The sequence below is a fragment of the Esox lucius genome, chromosome 19, assembly GCF_011004845.1.
Source record: "Esox lucius isolate fEsoLuc1 chromosome 19, fEsoLuc1.pri, whole genome shotgun sequence".
Taxonomy (NCBI): Eukaryota; Metazoa; Chordata; class Actinopteri; order Esociformes; family Esocidae; genus Esox; species Esox lucius.
In genome coordinates this window covers 15,442,154-15,464,332 of record NC_047587.1, presented here as the reverse complement: position 1 = coordinate 15,464,332, position 22,179 = coordinate 15,442,154, and the positions used below count along the sequence as shown (strand labels likewise).

The 22,179-nt window shown below is 42.2% G+C and overlaps 2 protein-coding genes across 6 annotated transcripts in view; both read right to left on the bottom strand.

Annotated features, from left to right (window-relative positions):
- The window catches only part of rassf7a (Ras association domain family member 7a), a 44,686-nt gene extending 36,577 nt beyond the window's left edge, over nt 1-8,109 (bottom strand). The window contains exon 1 of the mRNA XM_020040498.2: nt 8,027-8,109. The gene's annotated coding sequence lies outside the window, so the exon portion shown is untranslated. The remainder of the gene's footprint in view (nt 1-8,026) is intronic.
- A 4,585-nt stretch (nt 8,110-12,694) lies between these two features.
- lrrc56 (leucine rich repeat containing 56) overlaps nt 12,695-22,179 on the bottom strand; it is a 35,551-nt gene continuing 26,066 nt past the window's right edge. For all 5 annotated transcript variants that reach the window (XM_020040395.2, XM_010883685.3, XM_020040392.2 and 2 more), the window contains exons 7-12: nt 17,997-18,177; nt 15,935-16,186; nt 14,787-14,854; nt 14,172-14,311; nt 13,860-14,056; nt 12,695-13,587 (exon numbers count right to left, since the gene is read on the bottom strand). In XM_020040395.2, the coding sequence (XP_019895954.2) occupies nt 13,061-13,587; nt 13,860-14,056; nt 14,172-14,311; nt 14,787-14,854; nt 15,935-16,186; nt 17,997-18,177 (1,365 nt within the window). In that variant the 3' untranslated portion in view covers nt 12,695-13,060. The remainder of the gene's footprint in view (nt 13,588-13,859; nt 14,057-14,171; nt 14,312-14,786; nt 14,855-15,934; nt 16,187-17,996; nt 18,178-22,179) is intronic.

Genomic DNA, 22,179 nt, shown 5'->3' with positions numbered 1-22,179 from the left:
TCCAGCAGGATAATGCACCATCTCACAAAGCTCAAATCATTGCAAATTGGTTTCTTGAACATGACAATGAGTTCACTGTACTGAAATGGCCCCCACAGTCACCAGATCTCAACCCAATAGAGCATCTTTGGGATGTGGTGGAAAGGGAGCTTCGTGCCCTGGATGTGCATCCCACAAATCTCCATCAACTGCAAGATGCTATCCTATCAATATGGGCCAACATTTCTAAAGAATGCTTTCAGCACCTTGTTGAATCAATGCCACGTAAAATTAAGGCAGTTCTGAAGGCGAAAGGGGGTCAAACACAGTATTTGTATGGTGTTCCTAATAATCTTTTAGGTGAGTGTATATTTGCACTCATACATCTATCATCTTTTCAGTAACACATTTGAGCACATGATCTATAATCATTTTCAACAGGCCACTAAATTACTTTGAGACTGCTGATTAACCACAGTGCAGTTATTTGTCCGAGTGCACACCACAGATGGAACAGACAGGTCTACTAGCAGGTAGAATTGATTTATTTTAAGTAGGTAATGGAGGTTTGACTATCCTATAATAGGAGCTTGGCTCATGAAAGCTCTTATATGGCTATTATAGGAATTGAGCAGTATTGTGGCTTCAGCATTGTTTACTGACTATGCTCTACGTACCAGTGACTTTGACGTCCTGACGCAGGATAGTCACTGGGACATTGAAAACAGCGCTATCTGGATCTGTTTCTAACATAGGCCACTACGCTGTGCAAATTAAACATGACAACATCCGCTCGTATATATAAATTTTGGCTCCTTTGGTCCAACGTAATTTGTCGACAAGTCGCGAACACAGGGCTACGTTCTAGAATGGACAGTAGTAAATGCACCATTCAGATTTTCTGTCTATAAAACATGAACACCACAAACACTGGCTAAAATAGACACAAAAGAGGCCAGCCTAAAAGCTATGGATTTGACAACGTCTTGTGACCAGCCACTGTAGCCTAACATCCACATAGTTTGTTATGCTATAGTAGCTGGTTACAATATTCTCATCAGTTATTTAAAAATCATAAATCCCCGTAATCATACAGAACAACGAGGCTTTGTGTGTGAGAAAACCTTTCCTTGGCTGGGAATCTCCTGTTGAAAGGAAAATATTAGTAATTCCAAACTCCATGACAAAAATAGATGGCATCAATGAAGCCCACCAAGCGATTGTCAAATACAAAGCAAGAGCTTGTCAGACTGCCTGGTGGCTAGAACTGTCTGCAGATCACACCTGTGGCAGCATGTTGGAACCCACGTCTCCTTTGGGAGAAGACTATCTACCTGTTAATCATGCATTCTTTTCCAACGTATGCAGAGTTAGGCCAACTGAAAGCATCTCCAGCTTAGTCATCACAGCTTGGGGTACCTCAGAATTGTATATTTTTTTTTTATTTCTAACATGTCACGTATTTATCATCTCATAAACTCACTCTCTCAGCCTCAACTTTCTACTATAAAGTAACAATGTTAATAGGATCAAGCTTTCCCTGTTTACTCAAAATGTACACATCAACTGATGCTTTTTACAAAATAAATGTAATGTGGAACACATTCTTTATATACCTAACTTATCACTATGTATTTTTTCTAATTCATGCTGTTTACAGGCCTAAGCCTGTACCCCCACGATCCTGAATTAAATACATAGAAATAGAACAAGAGTCTTCATTCAAATCAATGATATTCTGTTCTATTTGTATCCATTTATTCCTATCTGACTGTAAAAATCCAGGGAGATAACTTATTTTACATTCTAACTTATTTATACATTTTGTTGATCAATAACAAGTGATTTGGTTTACACATATAAAGACCAACTGAATCCTCATTCCTGTACCTATGATAAGGGTTGTCGACAATTCTATTGTACTATAAAGTGTACAATGTCAGAACTATTACATACAATGTATAATAACCATACCTATTGAAATCTACACCAGCTCTTTCACTGAATCACACGTAGACACAAAGTGCCGTCAGTGAAGATAATGCACTCTGTCTACCGCTGCTAAAAGTGTGAAGATGAGTGGCTGTATGTGTTCACCAGCTGGCACATAAGTCATTTTGCTTTCCCATGGAGTAGCAGCTGACAGCCAATTCAATATGGGCTGGGGATTTTAAAGAGGTAGAAGGGGAAATGTTAAATACTGGGGTGCGAACACACCGTCGTCTAATACATCAGCTTTGCTCTAACACTCACAAAGGCTTGAAAGTTCTAGAACCTTCCAGGGCCAGGCACGCCCCTGCTCAGCAGTAAACCACCACGCCACGTCAAAGGAGCGATAAAGAGTTTCAGCCAGAAGAGGATTGGTCACCCCTCCGAGCCTGATTCCTCTCTGGGTTTCTTCCTAAAGAGGTTTTTCTTAGCCACTGTGCTTCAACAATGATGCTGCTTGTTCCTTGGGGTTTCAGGCTAGGTGTTCTGTAAAAGCACTTTGTGACAACTGCTGATGTAAAAATGGCTTTATAAATAAATTTGACTGATTGATTCCTGAGAGCAGGCAGGGGGAAGAGCTGGAACAGAAATCTCAGAGGAAAATGCATTGGGAGAGGAACATGCAGCTGTTGCGGAGGAAAAGGAGTTTGGAAAACAGAGAAGGGCAACTCCAAGCCCCTCTGCCTTGACAATGTTATGGCCCTAACAATGTGGCAAGAAGGGAAGAGGGGCCACAGGAGAGCTGACCACCTGAGCCCATTCCTCCCAAACCTCCACCGGGAGGCCAACCCAGAGATGACAGAATCTCCACACCAAAGGAGTTTGAGTTACTAGTTATCAAGTACTAACTCCTCCCCTCTCACAGTTTTATTATCTGTTAATTAAACACCCACCAGGGCCCTAAACACGTCTGGTGTTCATTCCCTGTGTCTCTCCCTGTTGCAACACACATTTCATTACTGCACTATGACGTGAAGAAATAAACACTCTGGGAGGAAATTACAAATTGTGTTTTGGCCTAAATTAAGTCCAGATCCCCCTAAAAATACAAATGTGCCTCAGTTTGCAATGCAGTGTTCTAGATTACAGAAGTAAACGTATAGCTGAACTCCAAATGAGGAGAAGCAGAATGGAAGGTCTACAAATTAGGGACATGTCAGTCCTTTGTCTTCCTCTCTCTTCCATTTAATCTGTGTACTATATTGCCTACATCAGCTGTATAGCAGAGAGCTCAGCATAGAGGTTCCCTAATGTCATTAATAATCCTTGAGGCTGCCCACTGCACATAAATCAGACAATGCCGCCACTATAGAGCTCTACAATATAATACACTAGAGCCTAACCTCAGGCTCGAATACCATGAACTGGATGTCTTGAGAGATAATAAAATGTAGCCGAAGCAAACACAACAAATACAAACTGAGCAGAGTAACTACATGTGAGATTTTTTAACGGTGCCATCTGCATTGGGAAATTATTAATAATAGCAATATGGCATATCAGGGGCTATTTTATTTACTTCTAAGTAACTTCTGGTAATTTCAGATTCACATAAGTTTGGGAGACAGATTTTTTCGATTTAATGGAAACACTTTTTGGCCATGGTTGTTCCCGTGGTTACAATGCATCACTGATAACACTCATCAAAAGAGATTGGAACAGGGATGTACATGTTCACAAGCAATTCTGGTCAGACAATATTGTGTACTTATTCAAACATCAGCTGGGATTTAACTTCAGTTCTTTTGGGGACAGGCCACTAAAAATGGGGACAGATTCTAGAAACAGATACCACTGTTGGGTCACCTCAGTTGAGCAAACAGTCCTCACAGACAGATTTTTTTCTGTTTACCAGCAGCTGATACAGTGAGGGAATTATTTTTTTGATCCCCTGCTGATTTTGTACGTTTGCCCACTGACAAAGAAATGATCAGGCTATAGTTTTTATGGTAGGTTTATTTGAACAGTGAGAGACAGAATAACAACAAAAAATCCGGACAAACGCATATAAAAAAAATTATACATTGATTTGGATTTTAATGAGTGAAATAAGTATTTGATCCCCTCTCAATGAGAAAGGCTCCCAGGTGTCTTTTATACAGGTAACGAGCTGAGATTAGGAGCACACTCTGTCCACAGAAGCAATCAATCAATCAGATTCCAAACTCTCCACCATGGCCAAGACCAAAGATGTCAAAAACGCAAAATGTTATAAATTGATTTGCATTTTAATTAGTGAAATAAGTATTCAACCCCTCTGCAAAACATGACTAAGTACTTGGTGGCAAAACCCTTGTTGGCAATCACAGAGGTCAGACGTTTCTTGTAGTTGGCCACCAGGTTTGCACATTGAAGCATGAGGGATTTTGTCCCACTCCTCTTTGCAGATCTTCTCCAAGTTATTAAGGTTTTGAGACTGACGTTTGGCAACTCGAACCTTCAGCTCCCTCCACAGATTTTCTATGGGATTAATGTATGGAGACTGGCTAGGCCACTCCAGGAACTTAATGTGCTTCTTCTTGAGCCACTCCTTTGTTGCCTTGGCCGTGTGTTTTGGCTCATTGTCATGCTGGAATACCCATCCACGACCCATTTCCAATGCCCTGGCTGAGGGAAGGGGGTTCTCACCCAAGATCTGATGGTACAAGGCCCTGTCCATCGTCCCTTTGATGCGGTGTAGTTATCCTGTCCCCTTAGCAGAAAAACACTCCCAAAGCATAATGTTTCCACCTCCATGTTTGACGGTGGGGATGGTTTTCTTGGGGTCATAGGCAGCATTCCTCCTCATCCAAACACAGCGAGTTGAGTTGATGCCAAAGAGCTCGAGTCTCATCCAACCACAACACTTCCACCCAGTTCTCCTCTGAGTCATTCAGATGTTCATTGGCAAATTTCAGACGGGCCTGTACATGTGCTGTCTTGAGCAGGGGGACCTTGCGGGCGCTGCAGGATTTCAGTCCTTTACAGCGTAGTGTGTTACCAATTGTTTTCTTGGTGACTATGGTCCCAGCTTCCTTAAGATCATTGACATGATCCTCCTGTGTAGTTCTGGGCTGATGCATGATCATTGCAACTCCACAAGGTGAGATCTTGCATGGAGCCCCAGACCGAGGGAGATTGACAGTTATTTTGTGTTTCTTCCTTTTGCGAATAATCTCACCAACTGTTGTCACCTTCTCACCAAGCTGCTTGGCTATGGTCTTGTAGCCCATTCCAGCCTTGTGTACGTCTACAATCTTGTCCCTGACATCCTTGGACAGCTCTTTGGTTTTGGCCATGGTGGAGAGTTTGAAATCTGATTGATTGTTTCTGTGGACAGAGTGTGCTCCTAATCTCAGCTCGTTACCTGTATAAAAGTCACCTGGGAGCCAGACATCTTTCTGATTGAGAGGGGATCAATTACTTATTTCACACATTAAAATCCAAATCAATTTATTTGTTATTTTTTTACATGCATTTGTCTGGATTTGTTTGTTACCCCGACGTTGTTGGGAGTGCATACAGGCATGTGGGGGCCATACACACTACTAAGTCACATTAAGAGTTTATGTTAAGTTAGAACGGCCTGTGATTTAAATTGTTTACTTTGATTTTCGGTACAAGTTTGAATCCAGCCCTCAATCGATTGGTGGTTTTGGTTTCCATTGACCGATGTTACGTTCAAGTCAAGTTCAATTCACTTTGTTCTCAATGATATATACAATATCCAGTAAAGATTTTGTTCTTTAATAAATGTTCTTAATAGAGAGTGTATCCCCTTAATTTTTTTGAGCAGTGTATTTATGATTAACATTCAAATTATGAATTACTATTGATATGAATAAAGGTGCCATCCGTTGTCTTCTTATGAATTACTTGTTTGTCATTGAGTCAATGTTGCTGATGCAAAGTAGGCCCTTGCCAAATACCAAGTAACTAAATCAGGATACAATTATGAGTCATTATCAAACTGTTAGTTAAACATTAAAGTGTTGGTTACTTTAAAACTAACCTTCATCTGGGTGATCACAGGAATTTGTGAATATTCCATTTCTTAACTGGTTGCATATGTCAGATTTATCACATGACTCGTTAGGCAGAGAAAAGCTGTTGCTATAAAAATTTTCTGCTTAATCAACTGAGTCAGTGTACTGGTGAAGGGATAGATCGAATAGGCCGATAAATGGAAGGTTTGTGAAGTGATTTCATGCTCCCTTGTAGAAGTATTTCTAAAATACAAAAATACAGTAGTTTATTTTGATATATGGTGTGGCTGCTGTATTTTGATACACTTAAAATTAAGGTATCTCATTTTAAAATACATTTTGATGTCCACCTCTGACTATCCTAAACAATGATTCCAATCAGTTTCACAGGATATGCATTTAGATTTTTCTGCGCTACGCTGAAGCTTGGCACGACATTCACATTTTCCATATTCCATATAAACATGTAAGCACATATGCTAATGTATGTATTATTATTTGGAAAGGTCACAGACCAAGTTAATTGACCAATGTCTATGTGAAATTGTTGTGACTCACATGATTTCAGGGTACATTCAGCAGTAGGGCGGTAAAGTGCAAACCAAACATTCAACCATGAGTACACAGAAACACAAAAACAAAGTTCTGGAAAGACACAGATCAAGGGGCGGGTTTGAAAATATTTAAATGGTCTGGAATATCCCCAGGAGCATGATCAATAGCAAGCAAGCAAGTTTATTTCTATAGCACAATTCATACATCGAAGCAATTCAATGTGCTTTACAAAGAAAAATACATGAAAGTACAATAAGATTTAAAAAAAATACTCAAATGAAAACATCAAAGCAAATGAATACATCATAACAATAAGAAAATACAATAAGAAAACATATAAAGATTACAAAGACATAGGTGTATGGCATAACCAAGACCCTGCCTAGATCAGGCCATCTCTCTAAACTGGATGACTGAGCAAGACACTGAGAGGTGTCTTGCAAGAGACTAATGGCAAGTTTGAAAAAGCTTCAAGCTTTAATGGCCTTGACTGCCCAATTATGGACGTACTGTAACAACAGCCCAAGCCACACAAATCTGCCCTGTATGTAAGGGTAGCAAAAAAAAGTTAGCACTCAAGCCCATTATGACTCAGGAACAGAAATGGAACTTTCGGGTGTAACTGCAATTTGTCACATTTCGCACAAACCCAGTGACATAGGGATGTTACTTATAGTCAAACACTGCGGCACATTCAGATTAGAATGAAACATTTATGGAAATTAACCTCCTCTGTTGAGTGTTTGCGTAAGCACGACAAGCCTTGGCTTTGGTCTGGGGATGAGGTGAGAGGAGGCACGGCGGGCTCGAGGATCATTGCTGTCATGTATTACATGCTAAGTAAAGTGGACGTTGCACTGATATGAGTATGACATCACGCAAAGAACTATTGTTTTGATGCTCTGGCCTAGCTGCGCCAGTACCCTTTAAGATTTGGATGTGCTGTTCAAAGCTGTGGGAAACTGAAAACATCTTTCATTGTGACCCGTCTCTCGCCAAAAACACACTGAACAAGAAAGTCAGAGGTCCCACCCTGCATGTATATATCCCAATTTATGTTTGCAGTTGAAGGTCTCCTATCAAGCCACCTTGTGTGGTTGGTAAGTTGTTTACCTTATGATCTCTTATTTATTGAACAAGTGGAATACCTCCATAAAGACAGTACTTTACAGGCCCCTAATGCCGTTTAAAATATCATAGTGCAGACAAGGCATCTATAGCTGTGGTACTCAAACCTCTTCTCTGGGACCACCAGACATTTAATAATTATGTTGTAGCTCTGGAAAAGCTTGTCTGAATCACCTATTCGAGGACTTGACGATTGTTTGCAAATGGGGTCCCTGAGAAGTTTGAGAACCAAAGATCCTGTTTGGAAATCATATGTTGATGGATATTTAGTACATCTTGCATGTTAGTATTTTAAAGATATACATTTTTAAATACAATATGTAGCTAGCTACTAATAGTTAACGTAGCTGGAAAACTCTAAGTTGTTGCTAATATAACAATGCACGTGTTTCACCAATTTCATCTCTTACCGGATTATACTATTGCATTTCGCTGTCAAACAACCGAAGTCCTCGTCTCAGATCTCAGTTGTTGTTTTGCAATAGAGGGTGCGGTGAATCTACTCTCCACTGTCCCCACACAGTCTGATTGACATCTTAAAGGGACAGTATCCAGACAATTTGACCGTCACGCGAGGAAAAAGTTCGACTGATTTTTATTATTATAATAGTCAGGTTTCCATCAATCTTTTTTCGATAAAAGGCCTATAATTTAAAAAAAACATTACTACATGCTTGATAGAAACAGCAAATGTCGATTCAGTTCCATAAACATTCACCAAATGTGAAATAATGCTCAATTCCTTTCCCATAAAGCCTACATAGGTTCTAAACCTCAAAATCAAATAGCTAAATTACATAATGAATTAACATTTTTGTATTTATTTTAAAGACATATTTCGTATAATTTTCCTTTCTTTAATTGACAGCCAGCGTTGTCAGTGATAGTGTAGAGTTTTTGCTGAAAGAGCAATGGACCAAAATCAAACCTACGCTGCAGTGGCCTTCTGCAGCGGTGAAAGTGGGTCATGCATGCGTTAATCGTAATAATTTATAATTATTTAACACTGGAAAAGGTTTGGTCAAGTGCAACCGCGATGTCTGCTTAGTGCGTGCACACTTCCCGCTCACTAACGCTACAGAGGCACGCCAACGATTCATTTCCAACTAGAGCCTCCAAGTATACCTGACTGCAGTGGGCGGAGCTACTCTCGGAAACAAAATCTTCCAGCGACAGTAGAGTTCAGAAATGTTCAAATTTCCAACTAGCACGCAGTGACGGAGTTCGGCGACTATCAATGGCAGAGTAGATGTTTTCTGCATCTTTAACTCCTTTCACTTTTCTATTCGCTAACTTCAAACTCGCGCGTTAGCTTAAAACATGGACAAGAAACGGTTTATTGCGGTGTCCGGATTCCCCATTATTTATGATGCGTCGTTGGCTTCATACGGAGATATAATACTAAAAAGGGATGCATGGAAGAATATTCGTTGGTCGTTGGGATCATGGTTGAGTGATACATGCATAACGTAAAATGAAGTACATTTCTATTTGAACAATGAAAAACCATTGACGTGGCATCTTTGATGCGTAATACGTTTTTAGTGGTAGAGTCTCACAAATAATGAATACAAATTCCTGGTTGTCGCTTGCATAAATTAAGGGGACGCAAGGGAGGTCTCAGCGACAGCTCGTCAAAGACTGAGCAATCTGCGAGTTGAGCGAGCTGGTAGTGTGCATGTAGGGTGAGACCTAGGTCAATTTCAGTGTTATTTGTTTTAGGCATAAGGAAAATTATAATGGAAACCACTGTCATAAATGATTGCAAATTGTGTAGAAGTGTAGGATAAAACCCCTATGATTTATCCACCCCACGGCAACATGGGTAGAATTGCATAGGTCAAACTGCAGAACCTGCACTGTTGTAAAACTCCGGAAAACTTGTTTTCAAACTGAAAAGTTTTCTTTACGACCCATTATAAAATAAGTAACATTGCAGGAAATTAACTTTTATACTCTAAGACATTAGGCAAGGGACCACTAAAATTTATCTGGCTTAGGGCCCCCCAAAAAGTGCATGTTTGAGCTTGGGTCCCAGGAATGCATAGAATATTTCATATGGGTAGCAGGATGAAAAAGTAAAAGAATCCCTGACTTAGTCCATTAGACCCACCCTAGACCAGAAGTTATACATTTTTACATAAGATATTCAGCACCCTCCTAAAGGTGTGCAGTTATTCAAAAACTAAGTAAGCATTCTAAGAATGAACAAGTATAAACTGATAGGATTTTTTTTACATAGCCTAAAACAATTGCTAACTTTTCTGACAATTTAGTTTTAATGAGCAGAGAATGAATAATACAGTGTCCAGTTTGCTGTAGCTACAATCTATTTTTACCACAAGCTGTGTTCCTATACAAACGTATATCCAATCAGCCTTGGTCATGGTCCCTTATTAAACAAACCAATCTACACTGCTATTTGTTGCAGTTGGTAGCAGGAAAGTGATGGATCTCCTGAGTGAAGCTGCGCTTATCATCCAATTGTATTTACAGATATAGGAGAAAAGTTACTGCTCTGCATATTAATAGGATTAATTAAAATGTGATGTATGAGGCTATGTGGTTTGAATCTTTTCAATTGGGTTCCATATTGTTAGAAGGAAAAACAGAGTGACACAGCAAACTTATTAGCATCATAATGATCTCACCCACCTCATCATGACCTCAACCACAAAGGATCATGGTGCCTTAGTTTGGTCATTAGTGATGGTGGCTGCTGCTGGGCAGAGACACTCTATTCTTCATTGTACACAACTGAGATTCCACCTATAGGTTGTTTAATAATAGAAGTGTTCTAAAATAATCTGAATAATGTGATTAACATTTAAACCTTTATTCGTAGTATGTTTTATCAGATGTATGTTTATATTGTAACGGAGAGACACAGTAAACAGACTCAGGAAACGGACCCTGGACAAGGGCTAAAGGCCCTGGAGGGCATTTTATTACAGAAGGTGGCAGAGGGGAAATCATAAGCAAACCAATCCCTAAAGTTGGTAATGTTCGGGCAACCTTCTGGCGGGGGTTTGTGAGGAATGTGGGCAAGGGGTTAAAGTCTTAGTGACCACTGCACCCTCCATCTCCTGGCATGCTTCCTCCACCTCTGTAATGTAGTGCAGCATTGTATATGAAATAAATCAATCTTTTGTGTCCTCTTTATATTTGGCCTCATCCCTGAGCTGCTCATTGGAAGCCCTGAAATAACTTCCCTGATGAGGTCCTGACAGTACGCAGGTGTGCAGAGGCAGGGCCGGCCCTGATGGTTGCACTCGGAAGATTCAGAAAGCTGCTAACCTTCTCTGGGGGTATTGGTGCAACGCTGCGGCACCAACTGGAGGTGCTTTCGCATCACAATAAAGTATATATAAAAAGTACTGTTTTTTTTTGTTAGATTTACCTTAGCCTAAACACCCTTTTTTACATTTTAAAGAAAAAGGCACTTATTAGCAATCAAGAGCCACTTTAGGGGAGGAATGGTGTGGTGGTATGATTAGCTTTCTCATTACAGTAGATATCACATGTCAAGGGCGTTGGGCCAGTAAACAAAATGGTTCTGGTTTTAACCCCAAAGCTGATAAGATGAAAAACCCTGAGCAAGACAGTTATCCCTAATTGGTCTCAAGTTCTTAGCATTTTGTTCTAAGCACACTGTTCTTAGCATGCATACCTGATAAAATACTGTTCTTAGCATACTTACATGGTAAAATAATATTCTTAGCATATTGTTCTTAGCATACTCACCTGGTAATGTTCTTAGCATACTTACCTGATAAAGTAATTTTATTAGTATATTGTTCTTAGTAAACTATCTTCTTTGCATACTGTTCAGAACATACTTACCTGGTAAAGGTATTTTGTATATTTACCTGGTAAAAAAAATACTCTGACTGAGCTGCCTACAACAACTGTTGGCTGCTTAAATCTCCTTCCTTCCCTCTGTCAGGAAAGCACACCCACTCTCTCTCATCACAAGCAAGGAGTGAGGATTATTGCCCTTTGGCCATGAGTGTTAACCTCAGATAATTTAATTCTTTGGATAAATGTGTTGAGCATTAAGGAGGCAGTCCGGTTCAAAAGGCCCATCCAGATTTAAGCATTACAGAACGTGTCAGACACGGCTGGCCAGAGCATCAGTGCACAAGTGTGTGATGAGAAATACAGCAAAAAAGCATCAGGTCATTCAGGCAAATCAAACCAACAGCTTTCTCGTGTTATGTAAGGGATGTCTTGTGGTTGAAAGAAACACATTTGTGTTAGGTACAGCATGTTCATTGTTTCTGTCTTCTGTGGTAAACTAGTGAGTCAAGTGTCGTTTGTGGTTGATTTACTTTTTGTTATTTTAATGGTCTATTTTACTGTTGCTGGTAACAGCATTGAAGCAAAACTGACAGACGTGGAGTGGAATCAAGACCTGTTTACTGTGTGTGTATGTGTGTGTGTGTGTATTTCTAGTCTCCTAGAACAGGATTGGGCATGTTCAAATATCTCAGCTTGGTTAAAATGGTTCACCTGTTGTCGACATGGGATGCCACGTGAGGACGAGGGTATCATATTGTTCAAAACAAACAAACATCACTCATTATCTAACTTTAGGAACTGATTCAGGAGCAGTTTCCACCTTTCCAGTCCTAAAATTTTAATTGTATTGACAGTAACACTGACCCTTATCAGCAGTATTGACCCAAAGCACTTTTATAATACTCTATTTCATTAGGAACATATTGTATTTTCTCATCTGTTTTCCAGTTATACTAACACTTGTCTGTCCCAGAGGCAGTGTAGAATGTGGGTTTAGAGCTGGCTCATGGAGGTAGCAGTGGGTGTTATATGGCACCCCCAAGTGGCACAATAAACCAACATCAAGTTTGGAAAAGTGAAGGACAGCTTGCACTCCAGCCCGGCGTCACCGTGCTACGCCAGCGCATCTGATCTAAACTAGCCAAGATCAAATTGTTCCAATTAAGGAAAGATTTGTTGATCCATTGATGTTTATATTTAAGTTGCCGATAACTCATTATTTAGGTAAATAAATATGTAAAAACAATGTACTTCAATAAACACATTTGAGACATGAATGAGATAAAAAATATAATTTCCATTAACAGAAAAAAAGCTATTGTCCTTAAAAAGGGTACTGTGTGTTTTATCAGTCCATGTCAGAAATGTATTATGGGAGGAAGAAGGAAGCAGGAAACTGTCCAGCAGAGGGAACACAGACAGGATAATTGGATTCCATAGCTTTGTTCCATTCTATGTTCCATTCTCCAGGCAACTGTTGGAGGTAATCAAGCCCCCAGGATCCAGCTCATACGAGAGCCGCTACTTAGAAAATTACAAACATTTTTGCCTTTACTGCATCTCTGCCATTGGCTCCTTCCTTGAGGGTTCCACTCACAGGAACAAAACGAATGCGGTCCCATGTGTCACACACATCGTATGTCTCAGTGAGAGTCGCCCCTGTTGGGCTGGTTTGTGAGAGGCTGTGGGGTTTTCTGCAGGACTGCCCTGGCTGTGCGAGGACGCAAGACGGCTGGCGTCTCTGGCGGTCTGCACGAGATGAGGGACTGATGCTCATGAACAGACTGCACCGAATCTTGGCCTGCCAGCGAGCTAAGCCCTCTGAAGAGGGGGCTAGAGGCTGGCCTGTGAGGCCTGTGGAGCATAGCTTGTGGCAGCAGAGGGACTCTGAGCCTCACAGCCTCCCTGAGCTCCAGGTTCCCAAAACCGGGGTCTCCTATGGTCGATCCAGGCACGGTGGGGTCTTTAGCAGGCCTTAGAACAGCCATGGCCCCAGGCCCAGTTCCGGCCACCCTGCCAATGGCCTTCAGTCTGCGAGCTCGAAGATCAGATGGTCTCTGGCTACCATGGCCTGATGTGGCGCTTTGAGGGGGAGAGGGGGACAGAGTGGAGTCAGGGGACAGGGAAGGATTGGCCACTTCAGGGGATTGGACTTCTCTCTGAAACACACCTGGAAATTAAACATTCATTATTAGAGAAGTATTTATTCTGAGTTCAAATCCCTTTAATTTGGTTGCCTGGTTTTATATTTTGAGTGAGGAACAGAAATGTTCACTCTGCAGTGGTCTCTTAATTTAAATCCTTCTGTTCCTCACTCAAAACCTTCCTTTTCGACTTTTTTAGAAAGGAAAGAAAAAGGTGCACAGGTCTCTTAATTTTTTCTAGAGCTGTATATTGCAGGTTTGACAAGTTAGTCTTAAACTGGAGATGGGAGATTCTTGCCTGGAGAGGGGGACTGGATAGATGACTCTGGTGAGCAGGTATTTAACCAGTGAGTCGACCTGTCACTATCTTTATCCACCTCTTCTTCCTCACCACTGAAAACGCTGAGACTCCCTTCATTCCCATCATCGTCCTCTTCATCACTATGAAAGATGGTCAGTATCTGAGGTCCGTCTCTCTCCATTGCTAATAGACGTCTGGAACACAAAGCAAAACAAAAAGAGTGAAAAGTTCAGCAGCCACTCTCAGACAGTGAGTGAATGTCTGGTTGGCTGGCATGTGGGCTGGCTGACAGACTAGGAGGTTTGGTACTTGTGATGATGCTCCCTCCAGGCCCTGAGCTCAGCAAACACTTCACTGCGGTGGCGTCCATCCTGTTCCTCAAGGTCATAGGTGTGTTCGGGAACATGGAGAGGGTCACTGGGAGTGGACACAGGGGAGGGGGCTCCAGACTATAGGAGGAGAGGGAGAGAGAGGGGCATGTGGTTGTAGATGGAGGACTATGAGAATTAAGGAATGTAGGGACAGGATTGTGAGAGAGGAATGCAGGGCTAGGCAGGACAAATACAGAAAGAAAACAGTAAAGAAATTAGGGAAAGATCGTAAGAGATTGACGGCTTAACAGGGAGAAGGAGACAGCAGTTTAAAAGAGATTTGGCAGAAAGATCCATCTGTCACGTCACCTGGACTACAGCTGCGTCCCTTCATCATCCCCCCCCTCCCCTCTCTGATAATTATCTCCTTCTATTCATCCTGACCTCACATTGGAGAAACAGGGAGACGTCACCACTTCAACTCAACCACTCCCCCCTCACTGGGCTACTATCCCTGACACTGGAACCCTGTGTTGAACCTCTGCTCACGTTAATGTGTCAGGATTCATATTGTGCAGGGTATTTGTTTCATCCTATTGTTAGGCCACCATACCCTCATCTTTTGCCGCCTGGCTCTGAGGGCCTGTACAGGGTTCCCACAGAACAAGATCTTGCCTGCACCTGGGGAGAGACAAAACATGTCACTACTGTGGAGGACCAATAATCAAGGATCTGAGTGTCACAACATAGGAAATCAGGGAAATGTGTTCAATTCAGCCGTTGGAGGTTTGTGCCGCTCCAGCCACACATCCTACAGTATGTCACATCCTACATCATCCCCAACCTAAAGGCTGCTCCACAGTGAAATGAGCGTAGGCTCAAGGTTTAGTGATTACACTACATTTGTGACAGAACACCCAAAGTTGTTGGGTACCTAAAATAAAACATCTCTGATTTAAAACAACATGATGATGAATCTTCAATCACTGTTACAATATGTCCTCATGGTGGCAGTGTTGAGGAATTATACAAACGTTGGTACTTTTGGTAAACAAGTAATTTTTCGGAATTACTTTAAAATTGGCACTTCCTGCTATGACCTATCAAACACGTCACTTGGTTGTAGGTTGTCGTTTCTGGAACTTTGCTCTCTTTATTTTACCCAGCGCCACGCTTCAATGCAATGCACAAATGGCTGAAAAGGGACAATTTGGTGTGTTACGGTCAATGTGAAAAAGGATGTCTTCATCATTACACACACAGAGTTACTGTATTTCTAACAGAATGTCATGATGTTAAAACCTTTACATGACATGGCTTTTAATTGAATGAGCATGGGACTGTTTAATTAACTTGTATATATATAGTATATCAGGTGGCGATTTGGATAAAGATTTATCTTGTAAAACGAATTAAGTAGAAACATGCATTGGACGCCATTTCATGTCGAGCGTTGCTAATATTAGCTAGTCAACACTTAGCATCCTTCTTAACTCCCCATTGGTTTTAAAAGTGGAGCTGGATCATGGAAAGTTTCTTCAACAGTTCAGTTTCCATAATCATATAGGAAATTGAGCAATTATTTGCTTTTAGCAATCTTGGAGATTTGTATATCAATAGTTTTTTCATCTGTTGAACATTAAAGTGACTTTAGGCCATTTGGATCGGTTCCTTCTATGAGAATAAGGGATTCAGAGAAGTATATGGGTACTTTATTTGTAGAGATGGCTTTCTGTGCCAAGGTCAACGATAATGTCTCACCATGTGTCAGAACACTAGCTCCTGGGTCCACAGACCCTTGATCTCCTTCAGCAAAACCGGTTCTGGACTCGGGAGGGGAGAGGGTTCTGGAGCCAGCAGCTGACAAGGGTCGCGGCCCAAGGAAGAGTCTGGAGCCAGCTGCTGAGAGGGGCCTAGCACTGGCTGGTCGACTGGATGAACATGAACCTGACAGGCTGCTAGATGTGCGTTGGCTTGAGGCGGGTCTAGAGAAGGCGCACTTTCTTCTCTCCTCTACGGCCAGAACAGGGAAGAGGAAGAATAGAAGACAATATAATACAGATAAGTCCTGCCCAGATGGCTGCTGCATCTAGGATACAGACAGACTTCCAAACAAGCACATGCACCCACTCCAAATTTTTCTCTACTTGTATGGCAGCCATTCCATTCCACTGTCTGTTAAATTCCAACACAGGCACACATTTTACTTAATGAGGTACTGATTAAGTGATTACCTAAACCAAATCTAATTTAACGAGGAAATGTATAAAAACCACTGCTGTGGTCATCACTATCCTCTTGCATTAGGACCAGCTGGATGTCAAAAACAGTGCAAGTAGCACCTCAAAGGTATTTGAATAAAAAAATAACTATTCAGCATGACAAAAGAGTTGAAAAGAAAAGCTTTGAGTGAGGAAAAGAAGGGTTACATTTTGGATTTAGTGGCAGAGGGATACAGTGAGCGTCAGGTTGCTTCCATCCTGAAATTTTTTAAGACGGCGGTTCATAAGAACAAGGTCAAGCAACAGACATCGGAAACAACAAAGCTACCGACTAGCAGAGGGTGAAAACGACTGTCCATTGACCGAGAGGACCGTCAACTCATTAGAATGTCACTCAACAACAGGAGGATGACATCAAGTGACCTACAAAAAGAATGGCAAACAGCAGCTGGGGTGAAGTGCACGGCGAGGACTGTTCGAAACAGGCTCCTAGGGGCAGGGCTGAAGTTGTGCAAAGCTAGAAATAAGCTATTCATGAATGAGAAGCAAAGAAGAGCCAGGCTGAAGTTTGCAAAAGACCATAAGGCTTGGACCATAGAGGAATGGAGTAAGGTCATCTTCTCTGATTAGTCACATTTTCAGCTTTGCCCAACACCTGGTCGTCTAATGCTTAGACAGAGACCTGGAGAGGCCTACAAGCCACAGTGTCTTGCACCCACTTTGAAATTTGGTGAAGGATCGGTGATGATCTGGGGATGCTTCAGCAAGGCTAGAATGGGGCAGATTTGTCTTTGTGGAGGACATATGAATCAAGCCAACACAAGGTTATCCTGGAAGAACACCTGCTTCCTTCTGCTCTGACAATGTTCCCCAACTCTGAGAATTGGTTTTTCCAGCAGGACAATGCTCCATGCCACACAGCCAGGTCAATCAAGGTGTGGATGGAGGACCACCAGATCAAGACACTGTCATGGCCAGCCCAATCTCCAGTTTTCTTTGCATTATTTGAGGTCTGAAAACAATCAACAAACAATTTTTTTTATTTATTTATTATGACCAGTTGTTCCATCTCCATCTCATCTACATCCGCTTATCCGGTATCAGGTAGCGGGGGCAGCAGCTCCAGCAGGGGACCCCAAACTTCCCTTTCTCGAGCATCATTTGCCAGCTCTGACTGGGGGATCCCGAGGCGTTCCCAGGCCAGTGTCGAAATATAATCTCTCCACCTGGTCCTGGGCCTACCCCGATGTCTCCTCCCAGCTGGATGTGCCTGGAACACCTCCCTAGGGAGACGTCCTGGGGGCATCCTTACCAGATGCCCGAACCACCTCAACTAGCTCCTTTCGATGCAAAGGAGCAGCGGCTTGTTTTCTACAAATAAATGCTCTAAATTACAATATTTTTTGGGGGAATTTGGGAGTAATGTTGTCAGTAGTTTCTACAATAAAAGAAACATTTTCATTTTACTCAAACACATACCTATGAATAGTGAAACTGAGAATTTTGCAGTGGTATCTTAATTTTTTTCCAGAGCTGAAGATGCACATGCGCACACACACACACACACACACACACGCCTGCGAGTGCACACACCAACACACCCTCTGCTGTCTCTGCCGAGCAGCCGTCCTTGATGGATCGTCTAAGCAGGGCCCAGTCTTCTCCCATGGTGCTGCTGAAGCTAGGCCCCGCCTCCTTGGCACACAAGTCGTCTAGGTAACGCAGCTGTGGGACCAGGTCCCTCACCGCCGACCGGTAGCAGTAACCCTCCTCCCCCTCCGACTGGGAACAGATGAAGAAACAAAAAATGAGGGAGAGTAACTTGAAAAAAGAAAGCAGGTTTACAGATCCACCTGCCCAGTCCAAGGGAACTGAGCCTGAAATGGGGAAAGCAGAAGTGGGGAATACATAGCTGGGGAAACCTGGTCCTGGAGGCCTGATGTATGTGCATGGTTTTGTTTCAGCCCAGCACTTACTGACCTCAGTCCACTTAATCAAGGGCCTGATGTATAGATGAGAGCATTAATTACATTATCCAGTTTAGCACTGGAAGAGTGGAGTAGCACACCCCTGGACTTAACACTAGAACCACCAGGCCTTTCAGAGCCCCAGTCTCCGCCAGAGCCGAATGCCATTTGGCATCATTAGCATACAAATCGGCCCTATTAGCATACACATTCTCCTCCACAGCATCACCATCCAGCCAGAGCATCAGTTCATCTACTGGGTCGTCATCAAACTACATGGAATAGTCAAAAAAAATATGAATTACAGAATTTGTTTGTTTTAAATCATTAATACATTTGAAGAATACAGGAATGGGTTTGTAATGAAGGTATTATCATACAAAAAAATAGCGATTAAGAAAAGAATATGAAGAACGATTCTTTCAAAAAAAAACAGCTTACAGTATTTAAATTCATTTATTAGGCCCTACAAATGTACAAAATGAAAACTAAACAACACCTAAATTATTCAAAGATACATTTATTAGAATTTAGTTTTCATTTTGATCTAATTTTGATAAGGTAAAATAAGAGACATCGAAGGATATACGAATGAATATACATAGATTAACACAATAAATTTGATTAGGTTCCAGAGGTAGCTACTGTGGATATAAAAAGTCTAGACACCCCTGGGAAAATGCCAGGTTTTTGTGACAAAGATAAATCATGTCAGAAATGTGACTTTTAATGTGACTTATAATGTGAACAATTCAAATGAAAAACAAACTGAAATCTTTGAGAGTGAAAAATGAAAAATAAAAACTTTACAATAACCTGGTTGCATAAGTGTGCACACTCTTTTAACTGGGGATGTGGCTGTGTTCAGAATTAACCAATCACATTCAAACTCATTTTAAATAGAAGTCATTACACACCTGCCATCATTTAAAGTGACTCTGATTAATCAGCTGTTCTAGTAGGATTTTCCTGACATTTTCGTAGTTGCATCTTAGAGCAAAAGCCATGATCCACAGAGAGCTTCCAAAGCATCAGAGGGATCTCATTGTTGAAAGATATCAGTCAGGAGAAGGGTACAAAATAATTTCCAAAGCATTAGATATACCATGGAACACAATGAAGACAGTCATCATCAAGTGGAGAAAATATGGCAAAACAGAGACATTACCAAGAACTGGACATCCCTGCAAAATTGATGAAAAGACGAGAAGAAAACTAGTCAAGGAGGCTTCCAAGAGGCCTACAGCAAAATTAAAGGAACTGCAGGAATTTCTGGCAAGTACTGGCTGTGTGATACATGTGACAACAAAGAAAAGCATCCAAGCCCGGCTCAAGTTTTTAAAAACAAACATCAAGTCCCCCAAAAGCATGTGGGGAAATGTGTTATGGTCTGATGAAACCAAGGTTGAACTTTTTGGTCATAATTCCAACAGGTATGTACAGACATGGAAACATATGCTTCCTCCATTCTGGATTATATCATCATCTGCACCAACAATGTCACCACCCATAATCTAATAAAGACCTTCTCCAACCAGGAGCCGTGGATGAACAGAGATATCTGACAACTGCTAAAGACACCAATGCTGTTTTCAGATCCGACGATTTGGGGGCCTACAGCTCATCCAGAGCCAACCTGAAAAGGGGCCTCAAGATGGCTAAAAATTACCACAAACTGGGGATTGAGGAGCATTTCAACAAAAACTCGGAACCCTTGGATGTGGCAGGGAATCCAAACCATCACAGACTACCAGCCAAAGAACCCTCCCCCTACAACACGCAACGTCTCCTTCACCGACGAGTTAAACAGGTTCTAAGCACGCTTCGACAGGGACAACAAAGAGCCAGTCAATAAAGCTGAACTCCTCCCAGACGACCCCACCCCCCAGACTATCCACTGCAGATGTGTCGTCTGCACTGAGCAGGGTGAATGCACGCAAGGCTGCTGGTCCTGATGGCGTCCCCGGGCATGTGCTGGGCAGCTGGCCAAGGTCTTTACTGACATTTTCAACCTGTCACTAGCCCAGGCGGTTTCCCAATGTGCTTCAAGACCACAACCATTGTGCCAGTGCTGAAGCAGTCAACTGCATCTAGCATGAATTACTTCTGACCTGTCACAATCATGAAGAGCATCGAAAGACTAATCCTGGCCCACCTTAAGTCCTGTGACCCCCTAACCGAGGAGCTCATTGTGGATTACAGGAAGTCTAAAGGCTGCAGTCATGCCCCAGTTCTCAACGATGGCACTGAGGTGTCCAGCTTCAAATTCCTGGGTGTCCAAATCTTTGAGGACCTCTCCTGGACCCAAAAAGGCGCAGGAGTGCCAGTACTTTTTGAGGAGGCTGAAGAAAGCCTGCCTGTCCTCCATGTTCCTTTTGAACATTAACCGCTGCACAAACAAGAGCATTCTGACTAACTGCTCCACAGTGTGGTTTAGCAGTTGCTCTGTTGCCGACCAAAAGACCCTGCAACGGGTGGTACAAAAAACTCCCAGCACATCATTGGTGCCCAGCTTCCAGCCATCGTAGACCTCCAGCGCAAGCGGTATCTGAGCAGGGTGCCCGGAATCATCAGGGACCCTTCACATCCATCCCACAAACTGTTTTCCCTCTTACCATCAGGCAGGCAGTACATACCAAGGGATCTTAGAAGAGTTGAGTCAGTTCTATGTGAACGGATCTCCTCAGATCTACTCTTTGTTCCCACAACAGCAGGCTCAGGAACAGTTTCTTTCCATCTACTGTAACCTTCCTTAACTCTGTGACCCATCACTAACCATACCCCACGCCTTTCAGGGACCTTGTTGCACTACTCCCTTTGTTCTACTGCAAATTCTGATAATGGAAGATTTTAGTTGTTACAGGTACGTTTCTACCTCGGGGTCCTCATCGCTGCTATCTCTGCATCTTGGTTCCACATGCTACCTTATTCCTTCCATTTGCCTCGATTGCACATCTAGAATGCCAATGAGAATTGCCATTTGTACCCGTACAACTATTTATCCCACTTGTAACATACACTATACTTAATACATGTACATTTTCTGCTCTCCTCCATTTGCCTTAATTGCACATTTAGTATTGCCATTTGTACTGCATTTGCCTTCATTGCTCATTTAAACATTCCACTTGTAATAAATAAACACACTGATCATCCAATACATTATGACCACCTGGGGATTCCATCCAGGTCGCTCAGGCTACAGCGAGACATCCACAACACCTGCAGATGTGACAGAGTGGTACCAAGGTCCCTAAACAGCCACCATACAGAGGCAACGGTGGAATTATTCCAACAGGACATAGGAGGGGAACATGCTTTGTTGGTACATGTATAATTGAGTCTCATAACCAGGAATATACAGTATACACCAATCAGCCATAATATTATGACCACCTGCCTAATATTGTGTAGGTCCCCCTTTTGACGCCAAAACAGCCATGACCCGTCGAGGCATGGACTCCACTAGACCTCTGAAGGTGTGCTGTGGTACCTGGCACCAAGACGTTAGCAGCAGATCATTTAAGTCCTAGCAGGATGAAAGGTGGTCCAGCACATACAGTACCACAGATGTTCGATGGGATTGAGATCTGGGGAATTTGGAGGCCAGGTCAACACCTTGAACTTGTTGTTTGTTCCTTAAACCATTCCTGAAAAATGTTTGCCTTGTGGCAGGGCGCATTATCCTGCTGCTAGAGGCCAATGGGATTCCCCATCAGGGAATACCATTGCCATGAAAGGGTGGACATCGTCTGCAACAATGCTTAGGTAGGTGGTACGTGTCAAAGTAACATCCACATGAATGGCAGGACCCAAG